Source organism: Dipodomys ordii, unplaced genomic scaffold, assembly GCF_000151885.1.
Source record: "Dipodomys ordii isolate 6190 unplaced genomic scaffold, Dord_2.0 Scaffold84, whole genome shotgun sequence".
Lineage (NCBI taxonomy): Eukaryota > Metazoa > Chordata > Mammalia > Rodentia > Heteromyidae > Dipodomys > Dipodomys ordii.
In genome coordinates, this window is record NW_012267300.1 from 5,612,789 (window position 1) to 5,630,141 (window position 17,353).

At 52.3% G+C, this 17,353-nt stretch overlaps 1 protein-coding gene across 1 annotated transcript in view; it reads left to right on the forward strand.

Annotated features, from left to right (window-relative positions):
- Nucleotides 1–15,614, forward strand: part of Zfhx2 (zinc finger homeobox 2) — a 35,140-nt gene extending 19,526 nt beyond the window's left edge. Inside the window, exons 2-10 of the mRNA XM_013025347.1 lie at nt 1,524–3,627; nt 3,817–4,334; nt 4,813–5,053; nt 6,517–6,591; nt 7,278–7,336; nt 8,810–9,010; nt 9,482–9,608; nt 9,779–13,243; nt 13,530–15,614. Of these exons, the coding sequence (XP_012880801.1) occupies nt 1,572–3,627; nt 3,817–4,334; nt 4,813–5,053; nt 6,517–6,591; nt 7,278–7,336; nt 8,810–9,010; nt 9,482–9,608; nt 9,779–13,243; nt 13,530–14,509 (7,722 nt within the window). The 5' untranslated portion in view covers nt 1,524–1,571 and the 3' untranslated portion in view covers nt 14,510–15,614. The remainder of the gene's footprint in view (nt 1–1,523; nt 3,628–3,816; nt 4,335–4,812; nt 5,054–6,516; nt 6,592–7,277; nt 7,337–8,809; nt 9,011–9,481; nt 9,609–9,778; nt 13,244–13,529) is intronic.
- Nucleotides 15,615–17,353: the final 1,739 nt, after the last annotated feature.

Genomic DNA, 17,353 nt, shown 5'->3' on the forward strand with positions numbered 1-17,353 from the left:
AGGAGTCTCACGGTCTCTCCTGCCCGGGCTGGCTTTGAACCGCGATCCTCAGATCTCAGCCTCCTGAGTAGCTAGGATTACAGGCATGAGCTACCGGCTTGAAATTTCTTTTAAAACAGTTCATGGAAGATGAAGATAGAAATGAAACACAATTGGTCGTGAATTGGTGATTCCTGAAGCTGAGTGATGGCAAAAAGTTTCCTTCTGTTATTTGGTGTACTTTTTTTTTGGTCGATCATGGAGCTTGAACTCTGGGCCTGAATGCTGTCCCTCAGCTCTTCAGCTCTACTACTTAAGCCACAGCACCACTTCTGGTTCTCTGAGTGGTTTATTGGAGATAAGAGTCTCTCCGACTTTCCTGCCCGGGATGGCTTTGAAACCATGATTCTCAGATCTCAGCCTCCTGAGGAGCTAGGATTACAGGCATGAGCCACCAGCACCTGGCTTATTTGGTGTACTTTTAAAACTATTTGAGGGCTAGGAAGTTGGCTCAGTGGTGGTATGCGTACGTTGCATGAGGGAGTCCCTGGGTTTGATTCTTCAGCACCACATAAGCAGAAAAATGCTGGAAGTGGGAAGTGGTACTGTGGCTCAAGTGGTAGGGTGCTAGCTTTGAGCTGAAGAGCTGAGGGACAGTGCCCAGGCCCAGAGTTCAGCCCCTCACGACCAACCAAAAAAAAAAAAAAGTGTTTGATATTTTTCTTAGTGGAGAATTAAATTCTGGCTGTTGGATGGAGGGAGAATTCAAACTGCATTTGTTTGGGAAAGAGCTAAGGGCTTGGGCCAAGCTAAAGTAGTGGATAAAATGTATGAAGATGGTATGTGCAGGGTTTGATGCATTCTAGAGGTTTCTATGCAGGTGGAAATGAGGTATACAAAAGAAAACTTTTTTGGATTGGATAAACTTTTTTTTTTTTTTTTGGCCAGTCCTGGGGCTTGAACTCAGGGCCTAAGCACTGTCCCCAAGCTTCTTTTTTTGCTCAAGGCTAGCAGTCTACCACTTGAGCCACAGCACACTTCTGGCTTTTTCTGCTTATGTGGTACTGAGGAATTGAACCCAGGGCTTCATGCATGCTAGGCAAGCACTCTACCACTGAGCCATATTTCCAGCCCACGGATAAACTTTTGAGATATGCAAGATGGAGCCAAATGCCTGTGGCTCACATCTGTAATCCTAGCTACTTGGGAGGCTGAAATATGAGGATTGCAGTTTGAAGTCAGCCCACACAGGAAAGTCCATGAGTCCAGTTAAATACCAAAGAGCTAGAAGTGGAGGTGCAGCTCAAGTAGTAGAATGTCAGCCTTGAGTCATGCACGCACATACACATGCACTTGTGTGTGCGTGCACAAACACACCTGATAAAAATGAGCTAGTTTGAGGAGAAATAGTTATGTTAGTTTTAGAGCCTGTTAGATACATGTGAATGTCTGAGTCTGATGCTCAGCAAAGAGGATGGGGGTGGGTGAGCCTGGGTAGGGTACCTGCAAGCTCACTACACTGTCCTCCCCATGTTTCCCCACAGGGCACTGGCTTTGCGCTGAAATGAACTCCCAGCATATCCCCCTCCACCATGGCCACCCATAACCCAGTTTCTACTACTGGCACCACCTCCTCCCTTGGGCACAATGCGCCATCCCTGCCTGTGGACAACTGCTCTTCCAGCACCTCTGATCCTGTCACCAAAGAGTCCCCTATTGCCCCCTCCACCTCTGAGAGCATGAGGCCCTCGGAGCCAGGGGGAGAGCCTCTGGAGTCAGGCTGTGGCCTCATCCCACCAAAGGAGACTGGGGAGCCCCAAGAAGAGCCTGGCTGTGGTCATTTCACACCAAAGGACTTGGGGGCAGGAAAGAACAAGGAGCCAGAGGAGGAGGTGGAAGAGGAAGAGGAGGAAGGGCTCCCTCCTGTGGACCTAAGCAACCACTTATTCTATACAACTAGTGGTGAAGCCTATCTAGTGGCCGAGCTATCCCTGCCAGGCGACACTGAGCTCCTGTTACCAAAGGGCTTCCCTTGGGGTGAGGCAAGCATCAAGGAAGAGCCTAGACTGCCTCTCCTTGCCCGCTCCCCACCCTCACACCTCACTGCCCTTCACATTCAACATGGCTTTGACCCAATCCAAGGCTTTAGCTCTTCTGACCAAATTCTGTCCCATGATACCTCAGCGCCATCTCCGGCTGCCTGTGAGGGAAGGGATGGAGCCTTCTGGAGCTACCGGCTGGCTCCAAACCCACCCGGAGATCCCAAAGATGGCCCCATGGGGAGCAGAGTGGGAGACCACAGGGCACTCTTCTGGCTCTGCCTACTGTGCCGCCTAGGTTTCAGTAGGCCCCAGGCCTTTATGGGTCACACACAGTTTCATGGGGTGAAGCTAACCCCTGCCCAACACCAGAGCCTGCTAGGCAGCCCAGCCATGCTTCAGGAGGGGGACAAGGGTTGTGTGGCCCTTCTAAGCTTTCTGGAACCAAAACCTCTCCCTTGCCTTCCTCTTGAAACACCCTTTGACAACAGCAGCACAGAGAACACGGAGGTGAATGTACCCCAGATTCATGACCGTCCTCTTGAGGCAGAAGTCCAGGCCCTTGTCCTGCCCACTGAGGAAGTCATGGCCAGCCCTCCCTCCCCAACCATAACCCCAGCCACCTGGGACCCCAGCCCAACCCAAGCCAAAGAATCGCCTATAGCAGCAGGCGAGGCAGGGCCAGATTGGTTCCCCGAGGGGCAAGAAGAGGATAGAGGGCTCTGCCCCCAACTCAACCAAAGCTCACCCACCTCCAAGGAGGGGGGCATTCTCCCTGCTCCAGTGGGCTCTCCTGAAGACCCCAATGACCCGCCCCAGCCCTACCGCCTACCTGATGACTACACTCCAGCCCCTGCAGCCTTCCAGGGCCTCAGCCTCTCCAGCCACATGTCCTTGCTACACTCACGCAATTCCTGCAAGACACTCAAGTGTCCAAAGTGCAACTGGCACTACAAGTACCAACAAACTTTAGATGTGCACATGCGGGAGAAACACCCTGAGAGCAACAGTCACTGCAGCTACTGCAGCGCAGGGGGGGCCCATCCCCGCCTCGCCCGAGGAGAGAGCTACAACTGTGGCTACAAGCCCTACCGCTGTGATGTCTGCAACTATTCCACCACTACCAAAGGGAACCTCAGCATCCACATGCAGTCTGATAAACATCTGGCCAACCTGCAGGGCTTTCAGGTGGGGCCTGGAGGGCAGGGAAGTCCCCCAGAGGCATCCCTCCCGCCCTCTGCAGGGGACAAAGAACCCAAGACCAAATCATCGTGGCAGTGCAAGGTGTGTAGCTATGAGACAAACATCTCCCGCAACCTGCGCATCCATATGACCTCTGAGAAGCACATGCAGAATGTCCTAATGCTGCACCAGGGCCTGCCACTGGGCCTGCCACCTGGGCTGGTGGGGCCAGGACCTCCTCCCCCACCAGGGGCTGCCCCCACCAACTCTCCTGAACTCTTCCAGTACTTTGGCCCCCAGACCCTAGGACAACCTCAGACTCCCATGCCTGGCCCGGGGCTGAGGCCTGACAAGCCCCTGGAGGCCCAACTGCTTCTCAATGGTTTCCACCATCTTGGAGCACCTACCCGAAAGTTCCCCACGCCTGGTAAGCTTCCTGAACTCTGTTCCCTCCTGCCCAGGCCAAACTCTTTTTCTCCCTGCTTTCCCCAAAGGCCAGAACAACCACTGAGCACTGTCCAATCCCCCTCATCATTACCCACACTCCCACCCCCTATAGCAAACTGATGCTGTCCTCATTTTTTGCTTTGGGCACTAATTCTTCTTTGTCCTCTAGCCCCAGACAGCCTTTCCCCGGAGGCTCACCTGCCTCCAAGTCAGCTCCTAGGCTCCTCATCAGATGGCCTGGCCACTACACCACCCCCAGATGACAGCCCAGCCCTGAAGGTGTTTCGCTGCCTAGTGTGCCAGGCTTTCAGCACAGACAGCCTGGAGCTGTTGCTCTACCACTGCAGCATAGGCCGGAGCCTCCCGGAAGCAGAATGGAAGGAGGTGGCTGGAGACACACACCGCTGCAAACTGTGCTGTTACGGCACCCAGCTCAAAGCCAACTTCCAACTCCATCTCAAGACTGACAAACATGCCCAGAAGTACCAGCTGGCAGCCCACTTGCGGGAGGGGGGTGGAGTCCTGGGCACCTCCTCCCCACTGTCCCTAGGGGATGGGGCCCCTTATGGTTCTGTCTCCCCCTTGCATCTACGCTGTAACATCTGTGACTTCGAGTCCAATAGCAAGGAGAAGATGCAGCTTCATGCCCGGGGTTCAGCCCATGAAGAAAACAGCCAAATTTATAAGGTGAGGCTGGGGCAGAAGGGAATATGAAAGAAGGAAAGGGGATGGAAGAGGAAGAGGAAATTCAGAGTAGGGAAGTGATGAAAAACCCAAGTTGATAGACATAAAGAAAAGGGGAAACCTGGAGCAAGAGATTAAAGCATAATGGACTCTGAAAAGAGACAGGTTTTAGTCACTCTTCTGGTGTTGGGGCTGGAGGAATGGATCCATGTCAGCTCAGTTCATCACATCACCTGAAAAAGTTTAAACATCTAGGAGCAGATTCCATCTACATACTAGGAGGAAGTCCAGGATTGGTAGGAGAAGGGATTGGGAGAACAAGCAGGATACTCAGGTGGCCCTGGTGAGGGAAGCAAGCGGGTGTGGGGGGATGTTAGGGAGGGAGATAATACTAGACAGGCTCTCTTGGGGGAAGAAAGAAGTCCCCTGAAATCTGGAGATGCCCCTGTGGGCCTGACACAGCATCTTCCTTTGGTTCTAGTTTCTGCTGGAATTGGAAGGAACTGAAGCAGGGACGGAGCTGGGACTTTACCGTTGCTTATTGTGTGCCTGGGAGACACCCTCTCGCTTGGCTGTGCTGCAACACCTGCGTGCACCTGCCCACCGCGATGCCCAGGCCCAGAGGCGTCTACAGCTGCTGCAGAATGGCCCAACCGCTGAGGAAGGAATCTCAGCTCTCCAGAACATCCTGAGCTTCAGCCATGGGCAGCTCCGGACTCCTGGTGAGGATAAGGGCTTGGCAGGAGGGCAGCAGACTGCAGGGAATAGATGATTAAAAGTGATCCAGGAAAGAGATGGGTCTGTGAGCCATCAGTAGCAAGTAGAAAGTAGCTATGAAGGTGTGAAGACAGGATGGAAGCTTCAGGAATATAAGTGCTACTCATCAAGAAGGAAAAGAAGCCGGGCGCCAGTGTCTTACGCCTGTAATACTAGCTACCCAGGAGGCTGAGATCTGAGGATCGTGGTTCAAAACCAGCCTGGGCAGGAAAGTCTGTGAGACTCCTATCTCCAATAAACTATCTCAGTGGCACTGTGGCTCAAGTGGTAGAGCGCTCGCCTTGAGCTGAAGAGCTGGGGGACAGCGCCCAGGCCCACTGATTCTAAGTAGTGACTCATGTCCTAGGTTCTACTGAATTTAGAGGGTAGCATTCTGGAACAGTTCCAGGCAAAGAAAAGGCAAAAAACAAACAAACAAACAAAAAGGTGTAACCTGATTCATGCTGGGCCACACTTATTGGAAGAAAGTGGGAACTGTGGGCATGGTCCAAGACAACAGGGTGAAAAGAGGTCTGGATAAGCTTCTCAGCTACTTCCTATCTCTTAGGAGGTCTTCAGCCCTAAGGCATGGCTTTAGAGTCCCTATTATGCATCTGAGGTTGTACTAATAGAGGCCAGGAACAGCCAGCCAGGCACCACTGACGCAGAGGGTGCAAAAGAAGAGCCTGGAAGGGGCTATCAGAAGTGGGCATGGGTGTCTGGGCTTTGGAGAGGCCAACAGTGGGCAAGGGTGAGGGCACAGGCAGCAACAACCAGGAACAGGCAGCATTGACTGGTGCTAATTGAATTGCCAATATGCTGGCTGGAGTTAAGTGCTGGAGGGGCCCAGATCAATAGCTAACGATCCTGGCGCAGGGCTGAATGGAGTTAAGGAACTTTAACACTTTAATTAGGCTGCCACCGAAAATAAATTCCTACACGTCTGTCAATTCTTACTTGAGTGGTAATCTCCTCTCCCAGCTAGACCCGCCGCCTCCTGCTTACCACAGCCACAGTTTTTCTTCAACCTTAGCTTCCTTCTGCAGTGTCCCTCCCTCTCCATGGTTGAAGCTCACTCCCTGCTTCCAGAGTCAGTCAAGCCAGAGAGCCAAGTTTAGTTCAGTTTCCATTTCTCCTGCCAAATTTGAATTTGCTCCTATAAAAAGACTAGGTGGGGGGTGAGGGAGGGGGAAGGGAAATATAGTGGGGGAATGGGGGTGGTTGTGATCTCTTAGGTTCTACTATTTCTTAAACTGTAATTGTTTCCCTTCATCCTTTGTATGTTTCTTTTTGGTGGCTTTTTATCCTCTTCTGCCTATTGATTTACCTGTCCATTTTCTTCCTCATTGACTGGCTGCTTGTCCTGTTTCCTCTGCCTTATGTCTTCCTTCACCTCTTTAAGAAGACTCTCTCCCCTTGTTCTACACAGGAAAGGCTCCTGTTATTCCCTTAGCTGAGCTGTCCACCCCTGAGAAAGATGCCCAGAGCAAGATAGAACAACTAAGTGAGTTGCTCCTCTGATCTGTTTTCTTTTCCCTCTCCATAGTCCTCATATATTCTGGGATATTCATAGGACCTTGTAGAAATCCATGCACACAGCAAGGTTTCCTGTGCTGAAGGAGTAAAACTGATCAAAGAAAAGGCTCACTGAGCTGGTGCCAATGGCTCATGCCTGTAATCCTAGCTACTCAGGAGGCTGAGATCTGAGGATCTCAGTTCAAAGTCAGCCCTGGCAGGAAACTCCGTGACATTCTTATCTCCAATAAACCACCAAAAAACTGGAGGTGGTGCTGTGGCTCAAGTGGTAGAATGCTAGCCTTGAGCTGAAGAGCTGAGGGACAGCACCCAGGCCCAGAGTTCAAGCCCCATGACCGACCAAAAAAAAAAACAACAAAAGACCTGAAAAGGCTCACTGAGAAGAGGGGAAGCCAAACAATGGAAATCAGGGCATTTTTGCCCTTTGCCCTGACTTGAGGACCCAATTGGACATTCTGCTAAGCTGGAGTTGGCCCCTGCTGGGCCTCACCTGGCCACTAAGTTTCTTGCCCATTCTACTCTCTGGAGCCTACCCCCTACCCCAAAAGCACTCTGCTACAAATCATCTTAAGGGCTTGGCATAGGGTGGGGGTGTCTTGGAAGAGAAAGGGAAGACCGTCAGAGTCCCTTAATCTCTTCTGCTCTTATCCTCAGCATCTGAAGAGGCAGAGAACAAGACTGGCCTTTCCAGAGACAATGCCAACCAGACCATGGTCAGAACTGGGGTAACTGGGATGAGTAGAGGCAGAGGCCTGGTTTTACTGATATTTTCCGTGTGATAAGGCTTTTGTCATGCTTGTGGCTTATTTCACTTAGAATATCACACATGAGAAATCCTGCCCCAAACCAGCTGTATGTTCATACATATGACACAGAGCTGCCCAGGAAAGCAAGAAATAGCAAGAGATGACAGGAAAGGATAAGAAGAAAGGTGAAAAGAGAATCTACTGAGGGTAAGAAAGACAGGAGGCAGATGGAGGAAAGAACAAATAAGTGGAAAGGGCAAAAAGAAAGAAAAAAAGACTAGCTGAAGAAAGAACAAGTAGACACAAGACAGATGTTTATATACTTCAGAAAGCCCAAAATCTGGGCAGAGCTGCCCTGGCATCTCCTTGATGGGAGACACGAAGCAAATGACTTACCCTCACAGGAAGTCCCACAAATCTGTAAATCCCTAGGATTTGCCTCTAGGTAAGACCCAGGAGTTAAGCTTTGTGGCCTGAAAAGACTGTGAGGAACCAATCTGAAGAGGCTATCCTGCCCTAACAGCCTTCCATACTACCCAATGGTATGCAGTAATGCACCTGTCCGTTTCTTTTCCTAATTTCTGTTCCCTCCAGCCTGTCTGGCATAGATGTCTATTCTAAGGGCTAGGTGTTTAAGATGAGTACCTGGTTTTCCTTCCTCTGTGACAATCCTGCCCTTGATGTTACTATTCCTTTCCAGGTGACAAGAGGGGAAATAAGCCAGACAAGCCTGATCTGAGGCAGCAGGTGAATGCAACCTGGCAGTTCAGCCAGTCAGATGACAGCAGGCCTCTTGTGGTTCCTCCCCTCTGGAGGTGTGGGCAAGGCTGTGCTGAGAGGGCCAGACCCCAATTTTTCCAGGCCACTGGAGGAGCTGTGGTGCTTGTCTGCATTAAGAAGAGAGAAACAAGGAAAAGTGGAAGCAGTTGAGCCAGCTTCTGAGCAGATAGATAGGGAGGGGGCCCCCCCCTGCATATGTTCAAGAACATTGAAGAAGCAACTAATGGCCAGGACCAAGGAACCTCTGGGTCCAGAAAGTACCCAGAGGAAATGGAGATACCTCAGAGAAGACAGGCAGGATGGGAATGGGTACAAAAACAAAATCCGGTATGGTACAGGGCTATCTGTTACCTGGAGAATTGAGTAGGGCAGAAGAAGAGACAGAAAAAGATACACCAAAATAATTCTAAAAAGTAAGAAAGAATAGAAGCCAGAGTGGAGGGAGAGACAAAGACAGGCAAGGTAGCATTCTAGAGTAGGCCTTTGTCCCAGTTCAAGGGAGTGCTCTTTCAGGACTGGCTGGGAGCTGGGTAGAATGAGATGCCTTCCCTCCTATATCAGGAGTTGGGAGACAGTGCTGTGTTGAGAAACCCAAATGCCTGTGTGATGGTGGGTCCCTCCTACCCTGACTCTTCCTCCACCACCCATCTGTCTCCCCAGGTATACTGCTGTCCTTACTGCAGCTTCATGAGCCCAGAGTCTGACCAGGTGAGAGCTCATACACTGTCCCAGCATGCTGTGCAGCCCAAATACAGGTGCCCACTGTGCCAGGAACAGCTGGCAGGCCGGCCTGCCCTGCACTTCCACCTCAGCCACCTTCACAACGTGGTACCTGAGTGTGTTGAAAAGCTGCTACTTGTGGTGAGTATGATGGGCTGAGCAAGGCTATCAGGGCCATCTGGGAGGGAGGAAGAGGGAAGAGCAAGGATGTAAAGGCCAGGGGAAGAGATTGAACAAAGCAGCATTTCAGAGACTTACGTTGGGAATTTATAGAGTTGGGAAGATACTCACCACTGAGCTTCCTGTACTCATGGATGAAACCAACAAGTACCCTCACTTCCTTTAAATCCGGAGAAGAGCTGTTTTAACAGCAGGCTAAGGCCTGCCAGGAACAGGTAGCCTTAGGGTAAGATTACTTTCATCCTGTGAAGGAGAGAGACCAGAGGTGATTGTCAGCTGCCAGACTGTCATCAGTTGGAAAAGCAGCAGTTTGATGGGAGATTGACCCACAGAAGGGGAGCTCAGCACAGGTATAGGTGTAGGTACAGTATGGATAGGTCAGGAACACCACTAGGGGTGGTGGTGAAGCCACTAAGATTTCTCAAATTACAGGCCACAACTGTAGAGATGACCTTTACGACCAAAGTGCTTCCTGGGCCCACACTAAACCCTCTGGAGGATGGCCCAGAGCCTCCCACTCCTGGGCCTGAGTCCACTCCCAGCAAGGAGCAGGCAGCAGGTAAGAAAGGGGACAGCATACCTCCAAGGTGGCAGGAAAGGGGACCTGATCTCCACAGACTAAGGTGGCCTTAAGACAACTGAGGCCAGTCATTTGCCTTGGATATTGACTGGGTGAGCCCAGCTTGAACACTGACCTCTGCTTATTGCACCTTCTTCTCTTTCCTGTAGAAGGCCCTAACCTGACCCCAGAAGCCAGCCCAGATCCAGTTCCTGAACCTCCCCTGCCCTCAGTTGAGGCTCCAGATAAGCCCTCTGAAAGCCTTGATCAACCATCTTCTCCAGCCCCATCTCCAGGCTTGCAGCCTGATGCCCAAGCTGAAGAAGTAGCTCCTCCACCTGCCACAATGGAGGAGGAAGAAGTGGGAGAACCCCGCTCTGCAGAGCCAGCCCCAGCTGACTCTCGCCACCCTCTAACCTATCGGAAGACTACCAACTTTGCCCTGGACAAGTTTCTTGATCCTGCCAGGCCCTATAAGTGTACTGTGTGTAAGGAGTCCTTCACTCAGAAGAATATCCTCTTGGTTCACTATAATTCCGTCTCCCACCTTCATAAGATGAAGAAGGCTGCCATTGACCCCTCTGGCCCTGCCCGGGGAGAGGCAGGTGCCCCACCCACCACCACTGCTGCCACAGACAAGCCTTTCAAGTGTACAGTTTGCCGAGTTTCCTATAATCAGAGTTCGACCTTGGAGATTCACATGCGGTCAGTTCTGCACCAGACTCGGTCACGGGGAACCAAGAGTGATGCCAAGGCAGACGGGCCAGAGCGTAGCCAAGAAGAGCCTAAAGAAGGCGAGACTGAGGGGGAGGTGGGCACTGAGAAAAAGGGCCCTGACTCCAGTGGCTTCATATCGGGACTGCCCTTCCTGTCCCCACCCCCACCTCCCTTGGATCTGCATCGATTCCCAGCCCCTCTCTTCACCCCACCAGTCCTGCCGCCCTTCCCTCTAGTGCCCGAATCCCTGCTGAAGCTCCAGCAGCAGCAGCTGCTCCTGCCCTTCTACCTCCATGACCTCAAGGTGGGGCCCAAGCTGGCACTTGCTGGGCCTGCACCTATGTTGTCCCTTCCAGCTGCCACCCCACCTCCCCCCCCACCTGCCCCAAAGGCTGAGCTGGCTGAGCGAGAATGGGAGCGCCCACCCGTGGCAGAGGAAGGGAATGAGGCAGGGTCTTCCTCCCCACCCCACCCATCACCCAACGAGGCAGCCAGCACAGCAGCAAAAGCTCTCCTAGAAAACTTTGGCTTCGAACTGGTGATTCAATACAATGAAGGGAAGCAGGCTGCACCCCCTCCTCCAACACCCCCTCCCCCAGAGACCCTGGGGGGTGGGGACAAACTGGCCTGTGGGGCCTGTGGGAAGCTCTTCTCCAATATGCTTATCCTCAAGACCCACGAGGAGCATGTCCACCGCCGTTTTCTGCCCTTTGAGGCTCTCAGCCGGTATGCTGCTCAGTTTCGCAAGAGCTATGACAGCCTATTCCCACCCCCTGTGGAGCCCCCCAAGCCACCCGATGGGTCTCTAAAGTCACCTGCGCCCCAGCTTGGCCCAACTTTCCTGGTCCCAGAGCCTGAAGCAGGGGGGACCCGTGCCCCTGAGGAGCGAAGCCGGGTAGGACCCTGGCCCCCTGAGGAGGAAGAAAGCTCCAAAGGAAATCTTCCTCCCCTCATGCCTGCAGGCCGCCGCTTCTCCAGAACCAAGTTCACAGAATTCCAGACTCAGGCCCTGCAGTCTTTCTTTGAGACCAGTGCCTACCCCAAAGACGGAGAGGTGGAGCGGCTTGCAAGTCTCTTGGGTCTGGCTAGCCGTGTGGTGGTAGTATGGTTCCAGAATGCTCGCCAGAAAGCACGCAAAAATGCCAGTGAGGGTGGGCCTGTGCCAGCTGGAGGTGGCACCCAAAGTGGAGGTTCTGGCTGTAGGCGCTGCCACATCACCTTCTCTTGTGTTTTTGAGTTAGTACGGCACCTCAAGAAGTGCTATGACGACCAGACTCCCGAGGAAGAGGAGGAAGAGGCAGAGAGAGGGGAAGAGGAAGAAGAGGTGGAAGAGGAAGAAGTAGAGGAAGAACAGAGACTGGAACCCCCAACAGGGCCTGACGGTCCATCACCTGAACCTCCAGACGTGGAGGAGCTGAGTCAAGTGGAGGCAATAAAGCCAGGAGACAAAGAGCGGGAAGGAAAGGCTCCTCCCTCGCCTTCCACAGCCTACACCTGTGACCAGTGCGCCATGGCTTTTCCCAGCCAGGACCTCCTGTCCAGTCACCGCCAACTGCATTTCCTGCCATCTGTGCAACCCAGTGCTCCCCCTCAACTCCTAGATCTGCCCTTGCTGGTTTTGGGGGAGCGAAACTCTCTGGTGGCAGGCAACCCACCTGTGCCAGGGCCACCCCTCAAACGGAAGCATGAGGATGGCAGTCTGTCCCCCACAGGCAGTGAGACAGGGGGTGGAGGGGAGGGCGAGCCTCCCCGGGACAAGCGGCTGCGCACTACCATCCTGCCCGAGCAGCTGGAGATCCTGTACCGCTGGTATATGCAGGACTCCAACCCAACGCGCAAGATGCTTGACTGCATCTCCGAGGAGGTGGGGCTCAAAAAGCGAGTAGTACAGGTCTGGTTTCAGAATACCAGAGCTCGGGAAAGGAAAGGTCAGTTTCGGAGTGCCCCTGGGGGTGTGGGCAGCCCAGCAGTCAAAGCCACTGTCACACCTACCCCCGCACCCTTCCCCAAGTTCAACCTCCTATTGGGCAAAATAGATGAAGGGACTGGGAGGGAAGTCCCCAAAAGGGAACCACCTGTTTTTCCCTATCCCACAGTCACCCCTGCTGCTGGGCCCCTACCTTTTCTGCCACCTGGGAAAGAGACCACCACACCAACACCAGAGCCGCCTCTCCCACCACCTCCTCCGCCCATTGAGGACGAGGGCCCAGAGGAGCCATCCAAAGCCTCTCCAGAGAGTGAGGCTTGTAGCCCATCAGCAGGGGACCTAAGTGATTCATCCGTTTCCAGCCTTGCTGAACCAGAGTCCCCTGGGGCTGAAGGGAGCAGTGGGGGGTTAGGAGGTGGGACTGGAGTTCCAGATGGAATGGGGCAGCGACGCTACAGGACTCAGATGAGCAGCCTGCAGCTGAAGATTATGAAAGCCTGCTACGAAGCCTACCGCACTCCCACCATGCAGGAGTGCGAGGTGCTGGGGGAGGAAATTGGGCTGCCTAAGAGAGTCATTCAAGTCTGGTTCCAGAATGCTCGTGCCAAGGAAAAGAAGGCCAAACTGCAAGGGGCAAGCCTTGTTGGTAATGGGGGAAGCGGTGAGGGTCCCCTGGCAGCCCAGCGCACGGACTGTCCCTACTGTGATGTCAAGTATGATTTCTATGTCTCCTGCCGAGGCCATCTCTTTTCCCGCCAGCACCTGGCCAAGCTCAAGGAGGCGGTCCGAGCCCAGCTCAAGAGTGAAAGCAAGTGCTACGACTTAGCTCCGGCATCCGAGGCGCCACCAGCTCCCAAGGTCCCACCTGCTCCAACACCTGCCTCTGTGCCTCTCGGGGCTGCTCCAACCCTGCCTCGCCTGGCCCCAGTCCTTTTGTCTGGCCCAGCTCTGGCCCAGCCGCAGCTCAGCAGTTTAGCACCTTTCAATTCAGGTGAGTAGGGAAAGCTGGGAGAAGCTGACTTGAAAGAACATCCCTCTAACAGCATGCCTTTCCCTTCCCTTCTTGACACTTGTGCTGTGCGTCTCCTGTGGCCTTCCTTGCTTCAGGCTCCTTGGTAAAGGAGGGAGAGGGGCATGGAAGCTATGTGTGGGAAAGTGAGTGTGTGGAGGGGGGGGAGAGGGAGAGAGAGAGAGAGAGAAAGAGAGAGAGAGAACGCTGCTCTGTAGCACGAGGGTCAGGAGCTAGCTAATCCTTCATCACCCGTTTCATCTTCTAGGCTCTGCAGCCTCCTCAGGCCTCCTTGGCCTTGCCACTTCAGTCCTGCCTGCTACCACAGTGGTCCAGACTGCAGGCCCTGGCCTCCCCTTACCCCAGAGACCTGTGCCCGACCAAACCAACAATTCCACAGCAGGCACTACTGACCCAGTCCCAGGCCCAGCTACTGAGCCCTCAGGGAACAAGGTCTCTAGTGAGCGAAAGCCAGGAGCAGCTCCTCCCAGCTCCTCCAGTGATGCCCTCAAGAACCTCAAAGCACTGAAGGCCACTGTCCCAGCCTTGTTGGGGGGCCAATTCCTGCCCTTCCCATTGCCCCCTGCAGGGGGAGCAGCACCCCCAGCTGTCTTTGGCCCCCAATTACAAGGGGCCTATTTCCAACAGCTCTATGGCATGAAGAAGGGGCTGTTTCCCATGAACCCTGTGATACCTCAGACCCTTATTGGGCTGCTCCCAAATACTCTCCTACAGCCACCCTCCCAGGCCCCTGAGCCCACAGCCACAGCACCTCCAAATCCTCCTGAATTGCCCGCTCCGGGGGAGGGGGAAGCTGGTGAGGCTGATGAGCTGCTGACAGGCAGCACCGGCATCTCCACTGTGGATGTGACTCACCGCTACCTGTGCCGCCAGTGCAAGATGTCATTTGATGGGGAAGCCCCAGCTACTGCCCACCAGAGATCCTTCTGCTTCTTTGGGCGGGGCTCTGGGGGTCCCATGCCTCCCCCACTGCGGGTGCCCATCTGCACCTACCACTGCCTGGCATGTGAGGTGCTGCTGAGTGGTCGTGAAGCCCTGGCCTCCCACCTGCGCTCCTCGGCCCACAGGCGCAAGGCGGCCCCACCCCCAGGGGGCCCATCCATCACCGTCACCAACGCCGCCACTGCTGCCACAGCTGCTGTGGCTTTTGCCAAAGAGGAAGCAAGATTACCTCACACGGACTCCAACCCAAAAACTACTACTACCTCTACACTTCTAGCTTTATAAACAGATAAACCAAGATAGGGAGAGGGGAGGGCCTCAGAGCTTTCTCTTATACCCAGAGGGGTGTTTGGTAGGAGCTCAGATCCCTCGCCCCAACCTTTGGCTCTGCCCACCTCTTGGGAATCTTTCAATTCTCACCCTCTGTGGGCTTTACACACCCCACCTCCAGCAGAGTCCTGCCTCCTCACCCAGCCACCGATCCTTGTCCTCAAAACTTGCAGATGTACTCCTTACCCTTGTCTACAAATACACACACACACACACACACACACACACCCCTTTCATCCTGACTATTCTTACATGTCTGCCTCCAGACCAAAAAAAAAAAATCTATCCTTCATCCCTTCTTCCTTGCCCTATTAAATTCCTAGCCCCCTTCATAAATGACCATACATACAACTATCCAGTGCTATCCCACTGACTGAGAAAACACCAAAAAGAAAAAAGGAAAGAAAAAAAAAAGAAGAGAAAGTGAAATGAAAGAAGAGAAACAAGAAAAAAGAAAACCCAAGACAAAAGTGGGGGGCAGAATACAAACTGCCACACCCCTTCACCCTACCCCTACTTTTCTAGAGCGCCATACCGCTCACAAACTTTCCAAAACCTACTTGGCTCCTAAAGTAGGAGCCTAGGATGGGCAGGGAGCCCATAAAACTAACCAAACTGGAGGTTGGCAGAGGAAGAAGTGCCCCCATTCACTCCCATATCCCTCCCAACCTCTCTTCGCCTGACAGGGGGCCCCTGCAGCCTGGACTCAGCAGAAGCCGCCACCAGGAACCCCCCTGCCAGCCTCCACCCAGCATCCTGGGAACTGCAGTAACTTATTCTCAAAGGCTTTAAACACAGAGATCCTCTCAGCAGCTGTGGGCCTGCCCCTTGTCCTAGCCCTGTCACAGGGTGGGCCAGCCTCCAGGGATCAGCACTGCCCACCAATGGCAAATCCAAAGTTCTTTGAAAAAAAAAAAAAACTGAAACACACACAACCAAAAATGAGAGTGAGAGAGAGAGTGTGCATATGCACACGAAAGAGAGATGGAGAGACCAGAGGAATGAACTAAAGAATAACAAACTTGGAAAATACAGAAAAAAAAAACCCAACCTCCCATCAAACAAGTGGTTTTTTTTTGTTTTGTTTTGTTTTTCCCCTGTTTGTGTCACCCTTGCCCTCATGTTAAGGATTTCTCTAAACCTTCTCAGCTCTGGAAGACCAGATTGCTTTAACTCTGGTGAATCTCAGGACTGGAAGCAGTTGGCCCTTCCCCTTTGTCTGGACTGTGGGGAGAGACATGTTGCTGTCCCATGAATTGAGTATCAAAATGGGTAATAACCCATCTTTCTCAGCTGTCAAAAATCAATGCTTGAAATATCTGAGTGGTCCCAGGAAAAGATGGGTGAACAGGGCAGGGTTTCTGTGTCCCTTTTGCCTACCACCATCTCCTCTCATTTACTTTTTCCACAGACTTATTTCCCTCTCTGATGGCCCTATCACATTTCTAGATCCTTCTTGAATTTTCTTTGCCTTTGTAGGATTAATCCCTTGCTCCCCATAATTGTTTTTCCTCCCTCTTACTCTGTCCTTGCTCCTGCTCCCTCTAGCTGAGCCCAACCTTTCCACTAAGCAGCAGCTGCTGGAGGTGGCTCCAAGAGTTAGGACCTGCCTATGAAGCTCAGAGGGGATAGGAGGGAAAGAAGATGACTGAAGCACAAGGTGAGTCTTTGATGGGTGCTCTCATCAGAGACCCATCAGAAGAGGCATGCCCTAGGAGAAGCACCCCCATCCCAACCTTACTGTTTCTTTGACCATCAAGGGGGTAGTTTTAGCAAGTCCAGAATCCAGCTAAAGTGGCACAGAGTAGAGTAGTAGGTGTTTTATTTTAGCAAAGAAAATCCTGCAAAAATTTCCCACTCCCCTGACCCCAGAGATGTCTCCCCTCAGACTTCTTCCATTACCATGATTCATTCAGTACTCATATACATGTGAGCCAGCCTTGGGACTTAGGTTTTCCAGTCACTCTGCTCTGTGAACATGTTAATACTAATACTATGTGCAGAAAAGGGAAAGAGGGGGAGAGAGAATTCAGCTCAGTCCCTAGTCCCCATCTATTCTGGCAATCTCACTTTCTGTCCATTTATTTTGAAAAGTAAAAACTCCCAACTCCAGCCAGTTGTGGGTAGGGTAGAACTCGTTATTCTGTCAATACCAAAAAATGCCAGCTACAAATGTAGGCAAAAGGAAAGAAACTGACCCAGTAGTCTGGCACCTGCTGCCACCCTTCTTAATATTCCTGCCTCTCAGCATTTCTCTCGCACCCCTCTTTCCCTGTCCTCTTCTCTCTTGTTGAAATTCTATGTATAAAACTATTTTCTTAGCATGTGTATGAGGAAAGAAGCTTTTTCCACTCTGTGCTTTCTGAGAATGTAACTTGTGTATAAAAGTTGAAAACAAAGCAAACAAAAATAAGAAAAAGAAAGAAACATTTTTAAAGAAAATTTTGACAAACATTCAGCATGGGATGATTAGAAGAGTGGTGTCATGTATTTTATGGACTTACGAGCCAAGACAGGTTGGCTTTGGTTAGTAATGTTTTCACCAGAAAACACTCCTCTAGCTCTCTAACACCTCTTATACTCAAACACCTTGGCCTGGGAGACACGATATACACACAGCAGATAACAATAACTAACAACTAACATAAACAACTGTACTTACCCGGAACTTGGAATTTGGGGGACAAAATGCAGCTGGATTTGCTGACAGGTCAACATACTTCTTGAGAATGTGCTATTCTGTATTCCCAGCCCCTTTCTCGTAGCATAACGTTGGCAGTAGCCCTCCAACTTCATAGA